General features: G+C 43.4%; 1 protein-coding gene across 2 annotated transcripts in view; it reads right to left on the minus strand.

Moving 5' to 3' along the window:
• The window catches only part of mib1 (mindbomb E3 ubiquitin protein ligase 1), a 53120-nt gene that overhangs the window by 23846 nt on the left and 4224 nt on the right, over positions 1–25050 (minus strand). For both annotated transcript variants that reach the window (XM_022758130.1, XM_022758131.1), the window contains exons 3-12: positions 24344–24473; positions 20757–20861; positions 19611–19677; positions 18873–19077; positions 18178–18361; positions 16708–16852; positions 16450–16583; positions 15424–15531; positions 15040–15237; positions 14662–14813 (exon numbers count right to left, since the gene is read on the minus strand). In XM_022758130.1, coding sequence (XP_022613851.1) covers positions 14662–14813; positions 15040–15237; positions 15424–15531; positions 16450–16583; positions 16708–16852; positions 18178–18361; positions 18873–19077; positions 19611–19677; positions 20757–20861; positions 24344–24473 — 1428 coding nt within the window. The remainder of the gene's footprint in view (positions 1–14661; positions 14814–15039; positions 15238–15423; positions 15532–16449; positions 16584–16707; positions 16853–18177; positions 18362–18872; positions 19078–19610; positions 19678–20756; positions 20862–24343; positions 24474–25050) is intronic.

Below are 25050 nucleotides of genomic sequence, written 5' to 3' on the forward strand. Positions count from 1 at the left end.
GAGGAGAGAAGAGGAGAGAGTGAAAAAGAGAGGAGGGCACAGAGGACATTGCTTCCGTACAGTATAGATGTGCCCCGTGATGAGACCAACTAATTAAACAGATTCTTCAGTGGCCGCGCCTCGGGAAAGCTTGAAAAAGACACTTGAAAATTAATGAGAGCTCAAAAAGGAGAGAAAGCAGCCCAAACTTTTCAGTGCCTCAGAGGTGAGGCTGCCACTTGTCTCCCTGCATTGCCAGAAGCCGCATAAATAAATAAATAAATAAATGGGAAAACACAATAATATTTCCTGCTGTCTAACACCCTCCTTGCTTCTCTGCGCTACACATTCAGCCTTACTCTCTCCTCCCTTTCTCGCATATACAGTTATTCTAAGTATAGAGGTGAGCAGACGGAAGCTCTACCATAAGCAGCGTGTTCCAGCTCTATTTAAAAAGAAGAATGATAGAGACGGGGGGGGGGGTCAAAAGGACACAGAGAGTGAGGGGGTGGTATCAGAGGAGGCGGTGGAGTTGGTGGTGAAGGATGTAAAGCAGGGGAGGGGGGAATCAAGAATATACAAGTGGAAGCACGAGAGACCACTTTATTTGGAGCTACTAAAAATAGCGCAGCAAATGGTAACAGGGGCTAGCTGGCCTAACTCTCCTCTCTCCTTCCAGACCGGTGGAATCGATAGGCAGGGAGCCGTAGGGAAGGCTTCCCGGAGCCTGTAGCCAACAGTTGCTGAGGGGGGGATATGGAAGAAGAGGGTGGGGGCGAGGCAAGGAGAGGAGAGGAGCAGAGTGGAGCGGAGCGGAGCGGAGCGGGAACTATTTTTTGCACTGCTTGACTAAATATGGTCAGGGAGGTGGTGAGACAAGACACAGGAGCAGCCCGGCAACAGGGGCCTAGGCATGTTTCACATGCTTGGCTTCCCACAAAGTGCTAACCGTTTAGCTTAGCCCTCGCACTGTGGGGTGCGAAGCCGCTGTCTGGTTGGCCTCTTGTTCCTAATTTGCTGCCACTGTGTTTGTCCTGTGCTCTCTGCCCTCCCAACTGCAGCAGCATCTCTGCGTGATCTCTTCCGAGTAAAAAGGTGACCCTTGGTAGTGCAATTCCAAGAATGCATAAACTGCATACTGAAGACGTACAAGTGCAAAAAAAAAAAAAAATCTAAACACCAAAAATACCAAAACGATTTGCAATATCCTTCATCTCTAGTCCCTGACAATGGTAATCAAATTTGCATGGATCGCGAGGGACTATTAAAAGTACAGCTGTCTTCTACCGCAGAGGCACAGACACCTCTTTTTTTTAAATACCTCTATCACAATTCTGCTCTCAAACATTCAGTAAACTCCCTCTTCTAAGCTGCTGTATAAAGTTCCACTGAATAATAAAAGCGCATTTTAGGAGCAGGATAAAGCTCTGGGGCTGCGTGTGTGTGTGTGTGTGTCGATGGAATAAGAAAAAGGCAGGGTGGGAGGACGGTTGGTATACTTTCTGCCTCCTCCACCGACCAGGGCATCCTCCCAGCTCTCTCCCTCAGAATGCACATGATGGAGAGGAGAGTGCTGCAGAATTTTTTTTTTACCCCTCCTTCTCTTCCTCTTCTCTCTCTGCCCCCCCCCCCTTTTTTTCAAATGGCAGCTCTTCATGTCAGCTTTACATCTTCCTCTTCTAAAGGTATGACTTGTGTTTGTGTGGGAATGTGTGGGAATGTGTGCGCATGTGTTGTGCGTGCATATGTGTGTGCGTGTGTGTGTGTGTGTGTGTGTGTGTGTGTGTGTGTGTGTGTGTGTATGTATGCCCGCTTTCTCTCCTTTCCCCATCCTCCCCTCCCTGACTCTGGCACTCAACCCGCCCGCCACCACCCCTCCTCCCCCCAATCATAGAAGCTGATTCAGCGAGTCAGGCGTGCACCCGGCACACACGATGGCTGCAGCAGCTGGAGCGCTCTCTAGGTCATTATGGCTCTCTTCACTACGGGAAGAGGATGAGAGGAGGGGAGGAGCGGCTCAGATAAGAAACTGATCTGACAGGTAATATATGCTCTTCCTTCGCTTTCGGACGGAGTTTACCCCCTGACGGGCCTTGACGTCTCCTGTCCCGTCTCTTCCCTCTCTCTTCTTCGGATGCGATCAGTTATTAACCGCATGGTTTGCCTGTGAGTCGCGTAGTCGAAAGGGGGAGTGGAATGTACTGTTCTGCAGCAGCAGCAGCAGCAGCAGCAGCAGCACTGGGACAGAACTTAACCAGAGAACACCTTTGGGCATTTTTTCCCTCCTTCTCTTGTTCCTCTTGTCTTAGAAGAAGGGAAGAAATAAAGGCTTTACAAAAAGAAAAAAAAAAGTATGGAGAGGAAGAGGATGCAGGAGGAGGTTGAACAGGGGAAAGGGAGGCTGGGGAGTTGCTATGGTCCACATGGATTTTAGCCCTGTTTTTTGCACTCTCCACTCTATCTCTCTCATCTTGTTCTTTCTCCCTCCCTCCCTCTCTTGTCTTGCTCTTGCTCTCTCTCTCTCTCTCTCTCTCTCTTGTGTTCCTGGCACTGGCCGGACATGCTGCAGCAGCAGAGCTCTTTGGCTCATTAGGCTTCATGGTTGCAGCCCTGCCGCTATCTAATGACGGACTCGTTAACTCAGACCTGCACTGGTGTGGAGCGACATTCCCTTATGCACAATTCGCCCTCTGCATCCAACAACTTCCAAGATGTTTTTTGCCACCATGACTAAGGATACTATAATTACTGGGACTTTTTAATGTGTTATTTTTGTCTTTTTTTAAAATATCTTTTTCCTTCTTTCTTGGTCTTACCAGACCACTTTTCAATTAAACTGAGGGGCGGGGGAGGTCACTGGCATTCTTAATTGATGGGAGGTAAGTTTGAGGACACGTCGCACTTTTAAACTCAAGGCTGGCTGATTGGGGTGGAAGGATGGAATCTGGCGACCAGAGGGATGACGAAGCATCAGAATAATGAACAGCGGGCAGGTCGGGAGTTCTGAACAGGGGGAAAAGCGGATTGACGGCACACAGCTGTGAGAAGTGTATTAACACAGATGTGGGGTTGGGGGAAGGTGAGGATGGGTGGGGGGGGGGGATGTTGGGCAGCAATGGTTGGCTGACTAGATGTGTGTCACTGGCTGAACCCACAGCACTTAGGGTAGTAACCCAGTTTCTTCTCTCTCTCTCTCTCTCTCTCTCTGTAACGGATTGCTATAGGCTAGGCAGGGCATGCAGGGCACACAGTACTGCAGTACTATCGCCCAAACCAGAACAGACACAACAACCACTGAGCTAATTCGCTAGTTCATGTTCCCCAACCTCCATTCCGCTAAGTCTAGGAAGGAATTTCACCCCCTCTCCGTCCTATTTGCTCACCCTCTCGGGTGGCTGTGACATTTCCTAAACAGGACGTCACACCTTTAGGACCCGGCTCATCCACCTGCCCAACCCTATCTTTGTGCTGAGAACAACTGTCACCTCCAGTTCAACCTCCCCTCATTACTATTCCAAACCCTTCCACTGCAAAAACATTGCACCACTTTTCCCATTTATTCAGTTCTCTGCCACCCAGTCTCCAAACTCAAACCTAAGCTGGTCTCCCCTAATCCATTTTTCGATTTACACCCGTTGCCTCAGCATTCAGCCTACTGGCTAGCTTAGCGTGGTTGGAAGCAGTGTGGACTTGTGGAATGTGTTGGTCTGGGGCAAAGATTCATTAGAGGCTTGCTGAATAATTCTCACTACCATGCAAATGGTTATTGATCTGTTCCACCCCCTCTGCAACAGAACAGCTGGCTTCACTGTAAACACAGACAGGTGAGGTTTGATCAGAGGAAAGAGGAAGTGAGAAAAGATGACCATAAAAACAGTGTGGGAAGCGAGAGAGAACGATGGTAGAGAGAGAGAGAGAGAGGGAGAGAGAGAGGTGGTTTTGATGGTGGGTGGGGGGTATGACCAGGACCAATCCACAAGTGCTGAGTGGGCATTAGCGCCTTCATGTGACCTATGGCCTGCCTCTGCGCCTAAAGCCCAAATCCTGCTCACAATAGCTTCCTGTTCCACTTGGATCACCCTCATTTTCAAACATCAGCAACCGCTCCAGCTAGCAACTGGGGACGTCGCTGACACAAGAGCGACAGGCAAGAGAGGGGTACATATTGGTCGAAGTGAGAGGTGGGAAAGGAGAAAGGATACAGGGGTGGGGGGTGGGGTGGGAGGTGACAATAGCTTCCTGTTCCACTTGGATCACCCTCATTTTCAAACATCAGCAACCGCTCCAGCTAGCAACTGGGGACGTCGCTGACACAAGAGCGACAGGCAAGAGAGGGGTACATATTGGTCGAAGTGAGAGGTGGGAAAGGAGAAAGGATACAGGGGTGGGGGGTGGGAGGGGTGGGGGGGTGAAATAAGAGAACGAGATGGTGTGAGGGAGACTCACTGAAAGAGCAGTGGGAGGAGTGAAGTGAAAATGTTTAGTATGTCAGCGGGGCCATTCAGCTTATAGGTGCACCTCTGCTCCCAGGACACAGCAAATGATCGTCACACAAGACGAGGTGCACACAGAGGCACCTTACACCAAGGACTTTCTATCAAGGAGAAAACTCTTCTCTTCTTTGCTGCTGTTTTTTGTCCAACCCCTTAATCTCAACATTTTTCCTGGAAAGAGAAAAAGACCACCTTCTAACTGCTGTAAAAAAAAAAAAAAAAAAAAGGGGAGCTGTATTCCTCCCCTGATCCTCCTGGTTTCTCCCAGTTGTCTGGAGGACAGCGGGGGTCATTGTAACAGTCGACTATGGTATGGACTGCAAAACTTTTGTTATGTTCAGGGGCGGGGGGACTGGCTGTTCAGCCTTACATGGCAACCAAAGGAAAGCCTTGAGTGTTGAACTGAATTTACACTCAAAGTCACCTTACGGTGCAGACTACCATACTTGGGAGAGAGAACGGTGAGGAAAAATGTTCTGCTCATAACTTCCTGACCTTGGCAAAAGGTGAGAAAATTTCATACCTAAGATTACCTCCTTGGTGTACATACTTCTTTATGTACCCATATGAACATATGATAGCTATGGAATGTAAAGAAGTATGTATTCTTGGTGAGGTGCGAGTCCTCGCTCTGGGAAAATGATGCTGGACAGCACTGTCTGAGGATATGTTTGTGCTTTGCAAATTGTTAATATGGCTGTGATCATGGTGTGAGAGAAAATAGCAAGCAAAGTAAAGAGAGAGAGAGGGAGGGAGAGAGAGAGGTAAAGGGAGCATGAATGTGAGTGGTGAGGCTCATACATTAGATATACTGTCTCTGGGCAGTCTCACTGCAGCAATAATCGCTGTAGGGAACTTACTGCTTTCTCAAATTGGCTGACTTGGCCAATAAAAATCTCTCATCCAAGATATGCCAGCAATTGAACAACAACAATTCAATCCAACAATTCATTGGACAATTATGTAAGTTAGCATAAATGATAACAATCATGTTTTGGGCTCGCTCTGAGCAGCATGAGTTTAGGACAGTACTTTCGCCACCTACACCAACTATGGGCAAAGGGGTCGCCTTGTGACATTGCCATATGAACAGGGCCTCCTTTCATTATTGGGTGATTTTACTGCATTACAGCCCTTGAAATTCAGCCAGCGGCAACTTAGCACCAACTTCAGCAAGCAGAGAGCGGTATGCTGGAGCTGCTCCTGTTCATTAATACCATAATCTTTTCCAGTACTTCCACATGGCTCAAGGGGAAAGGAAAGCAAAGTGAAGTGGACCAAAACTCTGCCACTGTTGCTGGCTTTTTTTTTTTTTTCTTTAAACATGCAACTGAAAGAGCAGGAAATAGTTGCTGAGTAGGCAGAATGAAGAGGCACTGAGGCTGCTGCTGCTGCTGCTGCTGCTGCTGCTGCTGCTGCTGTTGCTGCTGCTGCTGCTGCTGCTGCTGCTGCTGCCACAAGCTGGCTCTATCCTAATGCTGTATCATATGGCTTCCATGTTAACAATCTTGTGTGTTTAACTATGACTGCCCTGCCTTTATGCCGCTGCCCTTATCCGCACCCCCACCCCACATCAACCCGGCTGCCCCGTGCTCCCCTCCCTCCCCCTCGATTCCTGCTCTCATTGTTCACGTTTGCTATGCTTGCCAAATGCTTTGCTGGGCTGCATGGCAGTCAGATTAGACCATCAAAAAGTGACAATGCAGGATCAGGGTCAACTCTGGCCTGTCAGCTGATTCCAATTGTCGACTGCTTCAAACAAATAAAGGCAACAGAATATGGACAGAGGCACAGAGAGAAATGAAGCCAGGGGGGGAGGTGGGGAGCAGTTTGCATGGCGAGCTATTCATATCTAGCACTTTCACCTATTCTGACCCTCTCTCTGGCCTGACCATGGATCATAGATAAGGCCTGTACCAGTTTTAGCACAGGTTTACCTCTCTTTAAACCCCTTTAATATAGAGTCACCGCTCTGCTAAAGGTAATTTCCCGACTCCAGCTTCAAAAAGCACACGGAAGAGATAATAAACATTAAACAAATGAGACTGTTAATACAAGCAAATAAGCTGCCAGTGCATTTTGATACTTCTACACAAATTAGCTCATCAGTGCCTTAACAATACTGAATACAAATTTATAACAGTAATTTCACTGTACACTAAACCTTGTAAGGATGATCAATGATATTGTGAAACGAAAACACATACAGTGGCTACATATATAAAGTGCTCCTTCATCAAATTAGATTTATTTTCCTAAATTACAATGAATGTTGTTAGCGGCTGCGGGCTGGAATGTATCCGTCCCTACAAAATTTCTCCCGCAGTGGAGCAATTAAAAAGCGTACGCATGCCACTCTCATAGGACAGCTCTATTCTACTGAAATACAAGACACTTCGTTCTGGACTGATAAATGTGCAGAGTGTAGGGCTGACTTACTCCTTTTGCCTTGAATACAAGAAATATCTGAGCTGAGGTGACATTAGTGACATCAATACTGATTCTTTTTTTTTTTTTAAACCCAATTTGCTGACATTGGTGAAAAACCTTTAAGTTGTAAATAAAAAAATAGTGTGTAACTTATAAATCCTGAATTCTCTAAAGAAGTCGTATTTGATATATGAAGAATAAAACAAAAGTCCTGCTCAAATGTTCTAAAGGGAAATACTTTGGGCTTGAATCAAATTCCCAACAATTTACACAAGGCTGAATTGATGAGTTATTGATTCCTTAACAGCTGCTAAATAGGATCAAATCAGTTTATAATAATCCAGCTTTAAAAATAGACGAATAAGAAAAGGTCACCTCAGTTCAGATGTGAGGTGGAAAAATCTTCTTTTTCCTTTTTTTTTTTTGAGAACATCTGAATGAAGCTCCATTTTTAGTCATCAGTTCTTTCATTTTTTCCACCATTCAGACCCATCTGCATGATATTCTGTCTATCTAGCTCTTTCCTGTCAAGACATAAGAGGCGTGTAGGAGTGAATGGCTTGCACTGCATGTTTCTCTCAGGCCCTCAATAGCAATGACCTGCTGTCTGAGTGACAAACACAGCAGATGCTGACATTATCAAATGCTCAGTGCCTGTCGTCCCCCTTTGCTTTTGCCCTGTTATGGCCCTTAGACGAGGTGAGCAGCCTGGCCACCTGACTCTGACTGACTGAGAGACTGTGCGTGTGCGTGTGTGTGTGTGTGTGTGTGTGTGTGTGTGTGTGTAAGTGAGCAAGCATGAATGTGCATGTGTATGTTACAAATAGACCTGCCTCTGGTGTGCCATATCAAGCTAGCCCTATGTTGACCTCCATCCTGTCTACAAGCAGTGCTGTATATCCCTCAGCTGTTGCTGGCCACTCTGAGAACCTCTTTCGTGCCTTGGCAGAAAAAAGTCAATAATTATAACAGCTGACTATGTTTCAAATCCCCCTTACAAAATAGTATCAAAAGAACATTTATTAAGATTAATTAGGAATGAAGGCTAAAAATAAATGTTACTTAACCGTCTCTTAATGCAAAGATCGACATCGCAGGACAGTTGCTTGAGAAGCTCAACGCTTTGTGGTAGGAATATAAAAATATTCCAGCAGTGAAATTAAAAAGAAAAAAACTGTATAACAGCACTATGCATGGCTAAAATATAGGAAAGGTGGTTTGGATGTTTCTCTAATAGCTGAAATAGTTTAGTGATCTTATGATTGACTAAAACTACCATAAAAAAAAAAAATCATAATCACAATGTTTGTTACACGAGTGCTACTGTGATCATTTTTGTATTAGCACAGGATGGATTTTTAGCAGAAAATGTTACAATAGTGTATTGCTGTAGAGCCCGGAAAGAGACATAAAATAATCTGCCCTCAGTCACTGTTCAAACACTACCCTCTGCACTACAAATCAGTCTCCGGGACTTAAATGACTGGTTTAAATTAATGTTGTGACTTGAAGCCCCAGAGTGCTACAGTAGGAGTATGAGTGAGAGGGCTTGTGTATGTGGTTGTGCCTCTGCATTTGTCTGTTGGCCGTCTCGGTGACCGGAGCAGCAGCGTGCTTGCAGCAGGGCCCATCTGTCAGAGCCTGTAATTGCTTCATGACTCCAGGACATTTGACTCAAGTGCACTGCCACAGATTATTATTATCCTTTTCTCAGGGAACAATTTTTCTCACTCTCTGGGAGGGGGGCAAGCATAAAACTTGAAAAGATAGCGAGGAGGATAAATAGGCTGCCTGGGAGGCAGCAAAGGAGAAAGTTAGGTAAGGTTGATCAACTGTACCTGTGTGTTATTGGTGTGGTGGTAAATGGGGTGTAGTGTGCTAAATGTACCTGCGTGTCTCACAGAGTGGGTGAAGGTGAACAGGCATAAGAAAAAAGCAGCAGAGAGAAAAGAGATACAGCACTGTCTGTTTCAACTAGTGGGTGGACATGGTGTGATGGGCCACATCTCAGATTTTAATAAGACATTCAAATGCAACATGGCCTTTCTCGCTTTTCTGTTGCTCTGGAGCTTTTTTGGATAAAACTTTACTTCAGTACGGCCTTTCAGACAACTCACTTCTCTTCAGCAGTTTTCCACGTTTGCCTCTGAAACAGTGATTCCAAAATGCTTTGCTAAAGCTGGTAAAATGGAACCAAATCACCTCTTGAATGGATTTGGTCCCCTTCAACCAGCTGTAGCTATGCTTTGATGACACCAGGAGCTGAGATGGAGATGCCTTCAACACAATCACTGCAACAACAGCGCGCCACTACTTGATGATGGCTGGCTTATGGGTTCCCTCTACCAACAACATCTGGAGTGGTTCGGAGATTGTCATGCTCAATGTTAAACATGTCTAATTTCTGACTAATAAAGAAACCAATCCCTGCTTCAAAACTTTGGTATGGTCCCCTTTCCTGACTGAGTGTTGCCTGTCTCTGCCTGTGGACGGATTGATATTCTGACCACACTATCAATGGCTGTTTCAAAAATAGCAGGGGGTAGACTGCGTGCGCTATTTCAGAAACACAGCACTCACATGTCTGTGTGAGAATGTACGGCTGTCTTGCTACGACACCTCCTAAACTGACTGTCACTGGATGCTAACAGTCAATTACACTGTGGGTGGGAATAGGCAAAAATAAATAAATAAAGGAGACGGCTAATGCAGCTCAGCAGGGGTAAAATGACAATGTAAAGGATTCTAAAGAAGAAACACGACCATAAGAGTACAAGAAATAAATAAGGGGCAACATACACACAAACACACACTCAAACCCTTTGGCCTCCTTCCCCTCAAGCCTCCTGCAGCGATGTTGGACAAGCCGGGGTAGATGAGAGCCAGATGCTCTGGAGGACAGGAGTTGAACGCACAAATCACAGGAGCAGACACTCGCAAACAGTTACAGCCTCACACATTCACTCGTCGTTACTGCGGAACAAGCAGGCAGATAAAAACCAAACTCCCACTCCCCCACCCTCCCTCCCTCCCTCCTTCACTACTCTCTCTTTTTCATTTGGCTTCCTAATTTGGCGCTTAATGCTATGTCATGATGACATGTTTTCAAACTCAGACAATATACAACATAACCACAAAAAACACACTCCTGAATTATGTGTTCCATAATTGGTCTAAATTTGTTTAATTACTCAAATAGATTTGAGGATGTGGGTGTAACATATAGGAATTGACTATTAAATTCATTGTGAACAGCTTGGTATTCTACATTTCTTTTGAATTTGAAGTGTTTTCCATTGGACCAACAACCATGAAATCTATTCAGGTAATGTCTTACTCAATCACGGTAGTCTGACTTGATTAGCCTCGTCTGAAACGAACAAGAGAGAAGGTGAAAATTGAATGAATATATTGGCAAGCCTCTAGAAATGCAAACATCTGACCCATCTCACAGATTTATCCCCATGGACCCACAACACTGTTTTCTATCTAAGTGTGATCCCCATTAGGACACTGCCATTACGGTGCTGCCTATTAGTCCTGACATTACATTGGAAATACTTGTCTGCATATTGGAGGACAGTGTGAATGCTTGCAGAGCCCTCCGTCTGCCCAGGTGAGGCGATTAGCATACGGGATTTGCCTGTATGTTGCCATATTAAAGGAAAGCTGAGCACTACATGAGAGAGGGAGGAGGGCAAATATTACAAGGAGGTGACACGTAAAAAGGGTACAGACCGCCGCTGCAGGGCTTGTTTGGAGCTCGTTTATGAGTCATGGGCTATTAATCGTATTGTTTACAGTATTGTAGCAGCTACTGGCTTCTAGCAGCCCGAGGGAAAGACACAGAGACGAGCCAGGCTCTCCTTGCAGGCTGGGGCTGCAGTAAACACACACAGGGAGAACACACAGTGTGGATGGCCGAGAAAATCCTTTCCCGAAGATGTTACTGCTGGTTATACCAGCACTTTCAATTTACTGGCAATTGTAAAACATAACAACTAGGTCTAATTTACGAGGGAATGCCTTTACACACACTCTCTGTGGTGTGTGTGTGTGTGTGTGTGTGTGTGTGTGTGTGTGTGTGTGTGTGTGTGTGTGTGTGTGTGTGTGTGTAATGAACAAGGTGAAATATTGTAAAACTCCCCTGTTCCCTCTGCACCCCTGTTGGTAGAGTTGATTTTTCTCAGTGTTTGGGACTCCAAGTTGAAAGATTCATCTGTCACCCACAGGGCTCTTCCTATGCGTCTCCCTCAAACTCTCTACTTGAACCTGAAAGCTATTGACGTTGGTAACTTACATCACTTACAAAGAGAAAGCATAAAAGAACACAAAGTGGAAGCATTTCTTTTTTCCCTGTTGTTTTGTTATAGCGTCAATGAAAAATTATAGATTAGACTTGTTTAAGCCCCGAATGCCAGAACATTCTGTGCTGGTGCTCAATCTAAACACGAGGAGACAGAGCAGACCCAATTCTTAAAGTTACTATCAGGAAGCAATCGTAACATCGATCATTAACCAGAAAGACTTCATGTCACACTCTTCATCTGAGGGGCTTCTGATTAGCTTCCAACTTCAAGCACTTCTTCACGACAGTCATCAAGGGCACTTTTTTTTGAGAAATATGATTCTTTAGTGGGAATTCCTCTAAGCACTCAATCGAAATAACTGCCTCTCCACTAAAAACACACCAGACAAGGTACTTTCACTTCAACCTAGGGAGAGATTTTCGAGGGCTTTAGGACTTGCGGACTGTCTCCCTGATATTGCAGGAGCTCGAGCGTGAAATAAAAGTAAATGGGCAGACTGGAGAAGGCGACATATATCTTCGTTTCTGTGAAGGCAAGGGGACAGAGCGTGGACCCAAGCAAGCAACGCGCACACAACGCGACAGGGGCCCGCGATACACAAAACACTGTACTACAGCACTTTTCGCCTCTAAATCAATGAGTTATACAGTGGACCAGCTTTCTCCTCCCCTACATTCTGAATCCTGGTTTAATACATTACACACCCACTGCATTTTAATATTTATAATTTAGAATATTTAGAATAACAATTTTGTTTAAACTGCCAGTTTGTGACCTTCCCTAAATAGATTTACTATTATTCATTAAAGTTTAAAAGCTGTGTAATAAAAGACAACACAGTAGCCCTGTAATATTTCTTTTTTCCTCTCGGACTACAAAGTCAGGCTGGGACTGCTGACCATATGGCCATTTGTGGGTGTGCATGTGTGTGTGCGTGTGTGTGTGTGTGTGTGTGTTCTACAAGTGATTTTTATTTTATTTATGTAATTTAATGGTATAATTTGAAAAAGACTCAAGGTGGATTTCAATCAGATAGACCTACATCTATATAATTGCATTTAATTACAGAATGTCAGGCATCATCAACTCTGGAACGACCTTCCAAAGAGGATCGGACAAAATACATCTTATCGCAAATTTAATTATTTTATATTCTGCGTCTTTCTGCACATTTATAGATGTTCATACTTTGTCTTCATTTGTTAATTGTACACTGTATTCCCATCTGGTTCATTCAGTGTCTGATTTTGTCTTTTAAAGCAGCTGTATTTCTTTTACATAATTTGTTTTTGAAAAGTCCTAAATAATTACTGTTATTAATACCATCATCATGACCCACAATCTGTATGTTACTTAAATCTATCTGCCTATGAATTTTCATCAATCCCCAGACAACTGATTTTTAACCTTGATGAACAATATTTTTTTCTTCTATATGTTACTCTTTATGTCTATGTCAATCTGCAAATCACTTGATCAGTGTACCACACAGGGAACAGGCCCTGGCCTATTCTGCATTGTGCCAGAGGTGGAGGGCTGGGTCTGGCCAGGCTTGTGGCAGGTGGCAGGTGTTCCAGAGCCCTCTGACCTCAATTCCATTTGTCCTTATGCCAAAGGAATGAATGCCAGTGAAGGGGAATGACATTTAGCCGGGGATAACCACGCTCATGTGCAAACATACACATACACACCCAAAATGCACGGCAAAGGAAGCAGCTGTTAACTTTTCTAAAAATCGCTCCAGTCTATAACGCTGACCATGTAACGTCAATGTCCATCACCTTAAGAGAACCTGGATGATCAACCTGATACAGACAGCCGTCTCTCTGAGCCATCTTTAATGTGCTCATGGTTGAGAGACAAGAATAAAACAGCCAAAGTGCGGAGCAGCAAGCTGCGGCAGCCAGAAATAGCAGTGGCCAAGGACAAGGCGTGCTGCTGCTGCTGCTGCTGCTGCTGCTGCTGCTGCACGGGCCAGCAGCTGCACGTCAGCCTCTGCTCACAACACAAGGAGATGGACAAGCATAACAGTAAAAACAAACAACAAATGAACTAGGCTATTAAGTTACACTAATAAAAAAAAGTCAACATAAGACAGATGCTTTCACGGCCTCAAAGGTAGTCTAATGTCAGTTGAGACCATACCATCTGTTGGGGAGATGAAGCCTATGGGCCCTGCTTCAGATGTCAATCAATGCCAAACTAAATTAAGTGAAGTTTACGGGTGGATAACATGTGAACAGTGTAGTTTTAACGACTTTCTAATTTAAGTGGAATCTGTGGAGGAAATATCCACATCAGGTGGTCAGTTCATTTTAGATATGCAACTCTTTTAAACTTTGAAGAGAATTTGAAGAGAAGGCACCACACAAGGCTGCAGTAGTGTATTACATAACATGGTTGGTAGATGCTGAATAGATGATTAATCCGTGAGTTTGATCTATAGGTTTTTGCATATTCATTTTAGGACACGACTGAAAATCGATCTTTACAACAAATACAACAACTTGTGAAATAAACACACATCGTGAACTCGCCATGCTTTTAATTGTCTTTCGCCTCAATAGGATCCTCTGCCAGTTATTTAAAATGTTTCATTTTTTGTTTGTCAATGACTGAACATAGTCTGCCTCCAAGTTTAGACCTGTAGGTGGTGAGCCTGCATCTTTCATTCCAACGGGGGATGATTAAGTAATGGATTAGTAGCAGCAGATTAGTGCGTCTGCCATGGCCTCTGTCCTTTAGCTGCTAAGAAGCAGAATATAAAGCCTGGTGGTTCTGGTTTTGACAAATATTTTCAAAAGTTTTATACGGCTCAATCATAATCACACTCTGACAGTCCCTTTTTTTCTCATGTTAAAACTCTTTCAGTTGTGCTGCGGTGCATATTCAACACCAAATAATATATTAGTTAAAATATTATTCAGTTTAAATAAGCAAACTAAGGCGAGTACTGAATATATTTGTGGAATTACCACCAAATGTGCAACCTAATACAGTTTATCTGGTGCCCATTCATTATTAGGGCTGAGGATTGCTAGGTTAGTCCAGTTTGGTTTTGATTAAGGGTGGTGAGATTCTCAGTGCAGCTCAATCTTTTGATTTCCATACTTTTGTTACTTGTTACTGAGTTCTGTGCATCAATGCTGAATCATTCAACAATCAGACTGCATAAAAAAAAAACCAATTATTTTTCCCACCTTACTCATTATCTATGAATTTAGAGTGTGGATAATAGAAATGTACACAGCTTTTTTGAGGCAAGAATTTAGGATTCAGCGTGTCTGTATCTAATATAAAAGGCTTTTCTCAAAGCATTCAGCAGACATTTATTGAGATCCTGAGGACACATTCTTCACAGATTCCACTTAAACATACCCTGGTCCCTCGTAGACACCAAATAAGTGTGACAGCTAGCGGCGACAAGCGGGAAGTCGAGTGTCTCATACCTGGGATTTCCTCGCAAGGCAGCATGATGCAAGGCATTGAACCCGTTATTGTTGGTGATGGTAACGTCAGCGCCGGCCTCCAGCAGCACTGACAGCATGTCGTCTCGCTTCTTGCTTATGGCATCGTGCAGGGGTGTGTCACCCTCTGAATCCTACATGGGAAACTTTGTGTCACTTATTACTGTCTCACTAATATGACCTCTCTACTAATGTATTAGGACAAACAATAGCAGCAAAACCACAAAGTGTACAACAATAATCAATGTGGACTGATCTTTGACAGCGCTGTTGTATATACTTGTTTCTGTTTTACTGTTTCTTCCTGAATTGCCATCATTTGTGTCACGAGATAGATAAATAAGACGTAGCGGCAGATACCTGGAGGCTGGGGTGGCATCCAAAGTCCAGCAGTGTTTTGACCACCTGCAGGTGGCCTTTGTTGACAGCTATATGTAATGGCGTCTGCCTTCGCTTGTTCCTGGCGTTCAAGTCGGCACCGCCCCTCTGCAGCACCTCAATGACAGAGCCCTCATCACCGAAGGCTGCGTGGTGCACCGCCCGGTCTCCATCTTTGTCCTGGGGACAGTAACACACCATCATCATGGCTCAGTGTTGTGCCTGCTACTATATATTTACCTTTTGCCATATTGTGTGACATTCACTAAAATAAAGAGATGCATTTGTGATTGGGAAGAACGTGGATGAGAGAAGAGTGTTATTTTTTTTAATTTTTTTTTTTTTTTTTTTTTAAATCATACCAACCTCAGCCTCCAGGTCCACATTGTGTTTAAGCAGCAGCTTTAGGACATCCACGTGACCATTCTGACTGGCTGCCTGCATAGCAGTGTGTCCAGCACACTGCCCGTTCACCTGCAAACACATCAAGAGTCAGAGTGAGAATATGACTGCGCTACAATGTCGTGTTTCATGTTTAGATCTGCATCTACTGAATTATCTGATCACCTGAGGGGGCTATGAGATCGGTGAGGGTGTGTTTAAGTGTTTGTATGTGTGGCTGTGCATGCGCTGCTCTGTGTGCATGTTTCATCACCAACTGCAGCACTGCAAAAACTCAGAGCATAAATATTAATGTGGACTCCTTTGGGAGTCTCGAGACATCTCTTGTCCTGGCAGGCGGATCACTTGGCCAGGCTTAGTGTGCTCAGCTTTAAGCAAATAATTCCACTGAAAGGCAGTAGGGCATCTGGCCAGCCTTCACCACTGACACACACACACACACACACACACACACCAGAAACACACACACACACATACACCAGACACACACACACCAGACACACACACACACGCTCTGAGTGAAGACAGTATTGCAGGCTTGGTGTAACCAGCTCTCATAACCTCTACAAGGCACAGACTTCTGTCTTGTGGCCAACGGGTGTTTTCCCTGGCCTATAGCATGTGTCAGAACACAGTCTGCAACCATATGGGGTTTATGGATCTCCACTTGATTCTGAGAGTAAATTGGGTCTGTGCTGCAGTGCACACCAATGGTCCTTGGTGCCTCCTCTGGGCCCAGCTTTAATGCTTTTCAGATTGAGAGAGGTGCAGGAGTGGGAGGATCTCAGAGTCCTTTCCTATGAGACTCTCAGCCTCCTCAATATACTGAGAGCAGGGCAGAGCACAGTCGGGAGTATTCCAGCTCCAATTATCAATGTACTCAGATCATCTGTATATGTTTAAGGGCAAAATCATTTGGTGTTCATCAAGAACTCGTATCAAAATCCAGCAGGTGCTCTTATCAAAATACCAAAATGCTGGGACACTTACGTCTACATCTGGTCTCTTAAGGATGTCCTCCACTTTGGCCAGGTCTCCATTGGCTGCTGCCTTGACGAGTTCCTCGTTGATGTCTCCGGACTCCTGTGTCTCAAACAGTTTCTTCAGCAACTGAGACAGACGCTCTGACCAAAGAAGGGGAGGACATCAGACAGTGTTTTGAGTGTGGGAGTCAGAAAAGAGGGAACAGTGGGGACAAAGAACTAAGATGACACTCTCTCTCTCTCAGCGGTGCGTTTTCACACATACCTCCAGAGGCGTTGCTGACAGCAGAGCCAGAGGGGGCGATCTTGGTGACAGCAGCAGGATTGTACGTCCAAGAAGTTCCACAAACCTCGACCTTCAGGTCACTGTCAGAGTAGATTTGCTGCACGCGACCCACCTTGCCTAAGGTCTGTTGATAAATGTTGCACAAACTCATTAGTATATGGAGGGTTGTTGTCTTTGAGCTATGTTTTGTGTAACACAGTCTGGATGTGGCAGAGGAAAAACGGCGCGGGATTGCGAAAAAAAATACACAAAAAAAAAAAAAAAAAGCAGAGGTGGGAGGAAAAATAAAGTGGAGAAAATACCACAAAGCATTTTTGAAGCACGGAGAAGAAACAAAGCTCGTTGCGAAAATGAAAACTGACAGAAAAAACAAAATATTGTAGATTAAAGCCGCTTATTCAAAGGACATTCACTTGCACGAGAAGGAAGATGGATATGAAAGAAAGAGACCGCTCTGCTTGCTAGTCTATTCCTCATCTATACAAGCAATACAGAGAGCGCAGAGCAAAATGCTTTCCAATTTTGAATCATATCATCTCGATCCAGGCTATATGAGAAAGAGGCACTTTGAGTCTGTCGAGCCGGGTCTGGGGCTGTCCTGGAGGATGCCATCAATAATGGAGACTGCTGCAGTAGAAGCAGCAGCGGGCGGCAAACAGCCGTGGTTAGTGATCAAAGCTACAACCCATCTCAGGGTTTTAAGGCTCATTAGTTGCTGAGGGGGGCCAGTTTGGCAGGGACAAGTGGCATATTGGAGTAGACTGGAGTTACATAACCTAAGGCGTGCTGGGCAGCAATGAATAAACTTCATAATAAGGAAAGAATAATGTCTTATTGAGACTGAAAAAAGATAAATTCAAAAAAAAAAACATATTGGCAGCAAAACAGCCATGGACTGATTTGAGGGGTGAAATTGTGTCTCTGCATGTTAATAATAATAATACGGCAACGTTTCTTTAAAAGAAGATGAGGGACTGGCTCTGCCAAGTGTGAAGGGAACAGCAGAAAATTACACAGACAGTTAGATGAACTGAGCCTAATTCATAGAGGGTTCTTGCATACAAATTTTGTGCTTGCGATAAAGTGCAAGTGAAAGTTCTGATTTTAAAAAATATGCCAATAACAGCTCTGATTTTCCAGGTAACAAACATTACACAGACTTCACTCATCAGGTTTAAATTAAACTATCTATTGGTGTGTAGTTTAGATTTGATGATGTTTTGTTACTCACACACCTTTAGAGCCACAGTCCAGTGGATGTTTTGATCTGACAGAGGCACATTTTTTGAAAATCAGTAAAACCATCGTGTTATTGAAAAAAGGCTATTTTTTTTTTTAAACATTTATAGACGTTTATGTAAGAATTACATTTAAACTGACATGTACATAAATAAGACCCAGTTTGGTTACATTTGCACAAATCGGTGTGAACATATTTCAAACTCTTACAGGCAGCATCGCCTCAGCCCACTCTCCATGGCCTCTCTGTAGCAGCTTGATGCGGTCGATGTCGTAGCAGATCTGGACCAGGTCTCCCACTAGGAACTGGGAACTGCCTCCCTCCGCCCCGGCTGCAACTTCGCCGCTGCGCACTACATTGGCCTTTGTCAGCACTGCTGGATTAAATGTCCATCTGAGAATAGAGAAATAAATGCATTACAGCAACACAGACTAATTTGTTCACAATTCATCAAACACAATATCTGACCAAGTATAGATTTTGGGCAGTGATATGGAATATTTGAGGATTTGCAAGTTGCGATAAAGGGGGATTTAAAAATAAATAAATAAATTAAATAAAATGCTGTTTCGAAAATCCACCTTTAACAAATGTCAGACAAAGTGGTGAGATAAAATTTTTATGAACAGTGATAGTAGACTGAAAAATTTTCAGACTAAAAATATTTTACTACAAATGGACCACTAATTTTTAGAGAGTCTCTCCTGCCAAGTGTTACAAACTATAATTACATCTTATGGTGAAGATGTACTTTGAAGTGTTTTGTGGCTTTTGACTGAGCTGAGGTGAAAAGGGATGTATAAAACTTGACAGATGGGAATGTATGCTGAAGAGATGAAGCAGGCTCATTGGTCTTATTCACTGGAAGCCAGTAAATCTGAGCCAAATCTTTCGAGGGACTCACCTGTTCCCACTGGGGTACTGAACCACAATGTCGTGATCCTCATCGATGCCACATACTGTGCCGGTGGTGGTGAGGGTCTCAAACATGCCGTCAGTCCACCCACCATGGCCATGTTGGAGTGACTGGACAATCTCCAGGTCTAAGTCAATGTTGACCAGATCTCCAATCTGTAGACCACCGGGATTTCTGTTGCCATTCTGCTCACCTGGGAGATAAAGGTCAAGTCTATTAATAAAGCTGCATTAGTACAAGTGTAATGAAAACTGTGCTCCTTTTGCACATCAAGATTTAGAGTCTGCAGGTGATTTTAAACTCGAGTACAGAGAGACAAATAGGAAAATATGTTTTAGATAAATACAGCCTAATAAATCTGATAAGCGCATATGTGGTTGCAATTTGGTAACAAAACACAGATGAAGCATTAGTACTTGGACTACACATAAAAAGTGCTTCTACCTAAGAATAATGACTCTATTCAACCTAATGAGAGGCTTCCACTGCAGTGCTGAATCCAGAGAGACAAATAATTCCTGGAATTCTTGGAATACTGTAACTGCATGACCTGAGCCTGCGACTGGTTTTGGCAGCCGGGTGACTGGGCAGTGCTGCCATCTAGTGGCCTGACACGATTAACTGCAAGTGAAACTCCCCTAATGCCCTTGAATTCACTGCACCAGAACGGTAGGTGAGAGAATTGGTGCAATAATGACGGTGGACACAGATCACTGGCTTACTTACCTAAAACGGGACAGTGGTCTCTGTAAAACGAGCCTCCTTTGGCATCCTGGACACATTTCAGGTCCGACTGAGGGGGGAAAGAGGGAATGGGGTTAGATAATTACCCAGGGTGATTCCATTAGAAGAGGGGCGCGATCATGAATAATGAAACTGAGAATTTACACACTTCAAGCTGCAGCGACGGTGTAGTTGTCTTGAATACCAACAATATCAGTGCCCTAAGGGTAAGGCAGGACAGCGAATCACTACACTGCTACAGAGAGGAAGCGCCATTTGTGATGACTCAGATGTGCAGAGTTAGAGGGCAGAGTGGAACGTGAGGCAGAGCAAACGTCCCTCTGAACTGATGGAAAACTTAAGTCCTGTCTACAACATGTCTCGACAAATTAAATAACTCTGGTCTATCCTACTGCACCCAACCAGCAGGACATGTTTGATCTTATGATGGTTCGAGCAAAAAGCAGTCATTACAAAAAGGGAAAGGCGTTGACTTTTCGTTCTGCATTTGGAACATTCAGTAAGCTGGACTGCCTTTGTATTTGTTTGGAAGATTTGCCCGGTGTCCTAACAGGAAACAAAGCCAAAATAAAACAGTCAAGATGAGGGGTCTAATCCATGATTTATTTAATCCAGAGGCAGATGCCGTCTACCTTCCTTTCAACCTATTAGAATAACAAAGGACAAATCTGTTATGCAACCAAGACACCCGATTGGCCTCTTTCATAAAAAGGCAAGGGCAGTCTCCACCAATGAGGAAGATGCTTTTCATTTGAGACGCGTGTGTCGCTGCACCCGCAACAACCCCAAGACAATGTCCCCCTCCACTAAAGTTGACCTCCATGTTCACTCTCTCCCCCTAAAAAAGCAGAAAGAACAGATTGCCTTTATCATGCAGATACCTTCCCCTTCCAGCTGCCTGTACAATAGTGCCTTACTCATGCTGGCAGCGTGGCTCTCACAAAGGCCTGGCAGCCATAGAAAGAGCCTCAACCCTGCGGTCAAACACAAAAGCCACCTGACAACTGATCTTTTGTGAGGCTCTGTGTGTGTGCATGTGTGTGTGTGTGTGTGTGTCTGTATGTGTGTGTGTTTGTGTGAGTGTGTGTGAGTGACTGGGCTTTAGGGTCAGACTGGAAGTTTGCTCACCATTCCCTCAAAGCCAACTCTGTACAGGTTCTTGGCCCCATTGTCCCACAGTACGTAGGCAGCGCTGTGAGGGCTGGCTGCACTCCAGTCCTGGATCTCTGTCACCTGTGGAGCAGGAGGGATGAGATGAGAAACACACACACACAAAAAAAAAGGACACAGCATAGTGTTTTGAGGTTCACATCACATTTACATTTACATGAAACTAAAAGGTTTTAGCATACTGATTGTGAAAATATAATACTAAACAGAGGGGGGTCGTTTCCCCAGCAGGAGTTTTTCATCTTCAAACCTCATAATGATAGAAAATATGATACTTTATTGATCCCTGTTGGAAATTAACTTTTATCTCTCACTGGCTGCCTTCAAATGGAAGGTCAGAGTCAAGGTTGAACTACAGAACAGCAACCCTGGAGTCACGTAAGCTCAAAGATGAGGAGATGTCTCACACAAACACAAAACTTGAACTTGGGCTCATCTAGGTGAAGTGTCCAGTGACAGTAAAGAGTGCCAGTTTGCACTTTGAGGCTTAGAGTATTAGCTTTTTATGGCACTTTTTTTTTTTAACATGGTGCATGTGACAGAGGAGAGCAAAAGTCACTGGCAAGAACATGTTGAGTAAACCTATACACTGTAGTGTCAGATGCACCATCACAGTTTTTTTTTTCTCTACAAGGAAAGTTTTATTATTTCTGCTGAGAAATATTAGGTGTGGGACTTATCAAGAACAAATTTGATTAGGTTTTGATTCCTGGGGTTTAATTCTCCCTGCGTTGCATTTTTACAGTCAATACTAAACCTTTTATTGTTTTACTTTTTTTTCTTACCAAATGGGAATACTTGTGCAATCCGCAAGAATGTTTTAATTAAACTTTTGCAACCATCACTGTGTTTATTTGCAAGGGGAAAACAAATAAATAAAACAAAGACAAGCCTAGTTCAGCCAGACCACAGAGACAGAGCCTGTGGGAGATATTACTTATCAGAACAAGGAACCTTTGACACATAATGTTCCATCCCAAAAATGTACAACAGTTTTGTTCTGATAAAGGTTTCAGGGGACTAACTCTTCTTCCCCCAATGAAAGGGAATTAGCTGCTTTTCCCCCATGTGCGTAATAAACAAAGCTCTGAGTATCCAAATTGGCCAGCAAAATCATCTTTGATGAATTCAGGAAGTTGCTAAAATCAAGAGCCATGTACTTTTCCACCACTGAAGAGCTGGATACAAACAGTGGTTTGCAGTTATGCGGTATCCTTAAGTGAGTCTGGGAAGCATCTTCTCTTCATGATCATGTCAATTAGGTCTCCAACATATATTTAGGACATACATTTTTACAGAATTCGCAAACACTTGAGAAACTGCTCTAGACACATTTAGAAGATAATTTAGAAAACACTCCTATCATCATGGAAACAGCAAAGATGATTAATTACTGTCACTGCCCTTCCTCCAAAGATACAAAAATTATTATTATATAAAAGGTAAAGGGCTAGTAGCTGCTTTCTGTATTTATATAGTTTTTTCATGGTGGTTTGGGCCATTAATCTTATTTAAACCACGGTTCTCACCTCGGCTTTATCGTACCCCTTAACAGTGCACAAACAAATCTGCCCCCAAAATTTTACACAGGTTTTTCTGGAGCTGGTACTTGTACTACATTATGACTAATGCCATACTTGACTTTTATAGTAAGTAGCAGCTCACAGCTTTTCTAAAAACTTTTGAAGGGCACTGTAAGCTGAGGAAAATGGTTATAGGCGTAAATAAGCAATGAGCTATGAATGGGGGACTGCTAAATCTATTTAAATTTGGAAGATAAGTTTGGGATTTTTTTACATTAGACAATTCTCTCTTGATCACAAGCAGTGCAACACTTTCATAACATTGAGAAAGTGTCAAGAGAAGAGCTGTGGTGGAGTAAATGAATTCTTTAATTAAAAGCTTTGCCCTAAGTAAATACAGAAATCAAATTGTTAAATTATTTTCAGGTCCCTTCCAGAGGTAATTGATTAATGGGCCTTAGGAGCTAATATTCATGCTAAACTAAGGCAACATCTAAGCTGGAGGACATGTAATAGCAGTTTTCTGGAAAGCATATTGCTTACAGCATCATAAAACCGTAATGAGATATGCCATTAAATAACACAGCAAAATGAAGTCTTAAATTGCCTGGAGGGGCTCTTAAATTGAATACTCTGGGGTCTGGACCATAGTCAAAATAGAAGCACTTTACAGCACAGTTACAGTATAAATGTAAATAGGGTATGCTAAACAAATGCAACCTCATCAGACATTGTATTACTTTCTAATGAGGTATTCAAGCCTGGAATAACCTGCAGCAAGGAAATCTGTTAATAGCCTCAGTAAAGATGAATAGGGATCAGTGGAAAGAAACTAAGGAATAAAGGTTTTTCAGTTCGTTTCTGTACAAATTTAGTAATTACATTTTGATAATTCCCTAAACTCTGTGCACAATATTAGGAATCCTCCTGCAGAGTATCTGGATTATTCGCCATAGCTGTATAAATTTAGCAAAACTGTGTTTGCTAGAGAGAACCACAATCAAGAAATATATTTTCAATTAGTCATTTAGGACAAGGTGCTAATTTTGGTTAATGAATGCAATACAATGGATTACAGATAAATATAATTTACTTAACTTAAAAATGTCTGCAAAATGATAGATATGAGATATTAGTGCTGTACAGCGCAGCACACCTAGCTGGGCTTTACAGGAGTGAATTGTTTGTGCACTCTTTCGCCTTTATATGTCCATACTACCAAAATGTTGTGTCAGGCAGTGCCCTTCCTGTTTTGGTCGAGGCTCCTGCACACTTCAAATCAAATCATATCCTGGGATGCAAGATTGTTTTTTCCTCCCTAGGACTGTTTAAGGCAAGTGATCCTTGTTTTTTCACTTATACACAACCCTCCCAGGTGGTCATGCTCCCGTCAGTGGCACACACGTGGTTCTGATTGCCTCTGGCACGCTCACCAAGCCTGCCTTACCTCCAAGGATTTATTATCCACTTAACTGTGCTGCTCTGAAATAAAGTTGGGACAAGTTTGGCCATATTTTTTCAGCAGTATCTTTCAGCAGCGGTGTTCATTCAGCAAAATTTAGAAATGTATCTGCACGCTTAAAGCTCACTTGGGAATTGGGATTTATTGGAGACAAATGTTCTTTCTTTTTATTACCACTGAACCTTTGCATCAAGCGCCATTTACTTTTACTTAACACACCTGGATGGGACTGGGACACAGACAAGCTCTTGGGTAATGTGAAAAGTTATTTGGAAAAAAAATAATGAGAAGCGAAGATAATAAGCTAGAAACCACTGATGACTATCCACTGATGACACACACACAGACAGACAGACATACACACACACACATAAATATATATATATATATATATATTATTATATATAAATATGTGTGTGTGTGTGTGTGTGTGTGTGTGTGTGTGTGTGTGTGTGTAGATGAATGGGACAATGTTCGCTGTTGAGCATTTCATCATATCAATATTGTACATATTTACAGGTCACAACTGCAGGTTTTTGCTTGAGGGGCTGTTACCCTACCTTTCCTCTCCTCCCGTTGCCTCCATCCTGGTCCTCCCACTGCCAGTCCACGCCTCTCACCACCCGGCCACCAGTGAAGATCCCTCTGGCTGTGATTTTCTTTGACTTGCGACGTGACTCCAAAAGTACTCTGCACAGATAAAAGGTTCAAATGCAAAGACAATTACTTTCATTTGGACTAAACTTTAATCACTCATATCACAGTGTCAGACAAAGGACTCAACAGCAGGTGTTTACAGGGGCTCTGTTTACATGGATCAATTGATTTGTTTTTTTTTAATTACAAGCAAATGTGGATTGCAGAGGGGATGCTTGTGCCTGCTCCACAATAATTGTTAACCGAAACTGATTAAAAATGATGCCCTCCCTCCTGCTACCTCATGTCCTTAACTGCCCTTCCCTGTGTGCCTACTGTTCTGAAGTCATGGTGTAAATTACTTTTAGAAAATGGGACATGGCTACAGATGAAAAATCTTACTGTGAGTGCTGGGTTTTACCAGCATCTAATCTGCTGTATCAACAACGTAGCCCCCGGCAGTCATTATAACTGTCTCAGGATTGGGCAACTGATGACAGGAAAACAAATCAAACTAAAAATATTTGTCAGAGGTGTGAGCAACACATCATTACTGGCCTGTCTTTTCAGTTCTTTGAAATCACCATTTGTGAGACACCATTTCAGAGTGGCTGGAGCACAGAGGATAGTT

This window comes from Seriola dumerili, unplaced genomic scaffold (genome assembly GCF_002260705.1).
Source record: "Seriola dumerili isolate Sdu_G_001 unplaced genomic scaffold, Sdu_1.0 BDQW01000291.1, whole genome shotgun sequence".
NCBI lineage: Eukaryota > Metazoa > Chordata > Actinopteri > Carangiformes > Carangidae > Seriola > Seriola dumerili.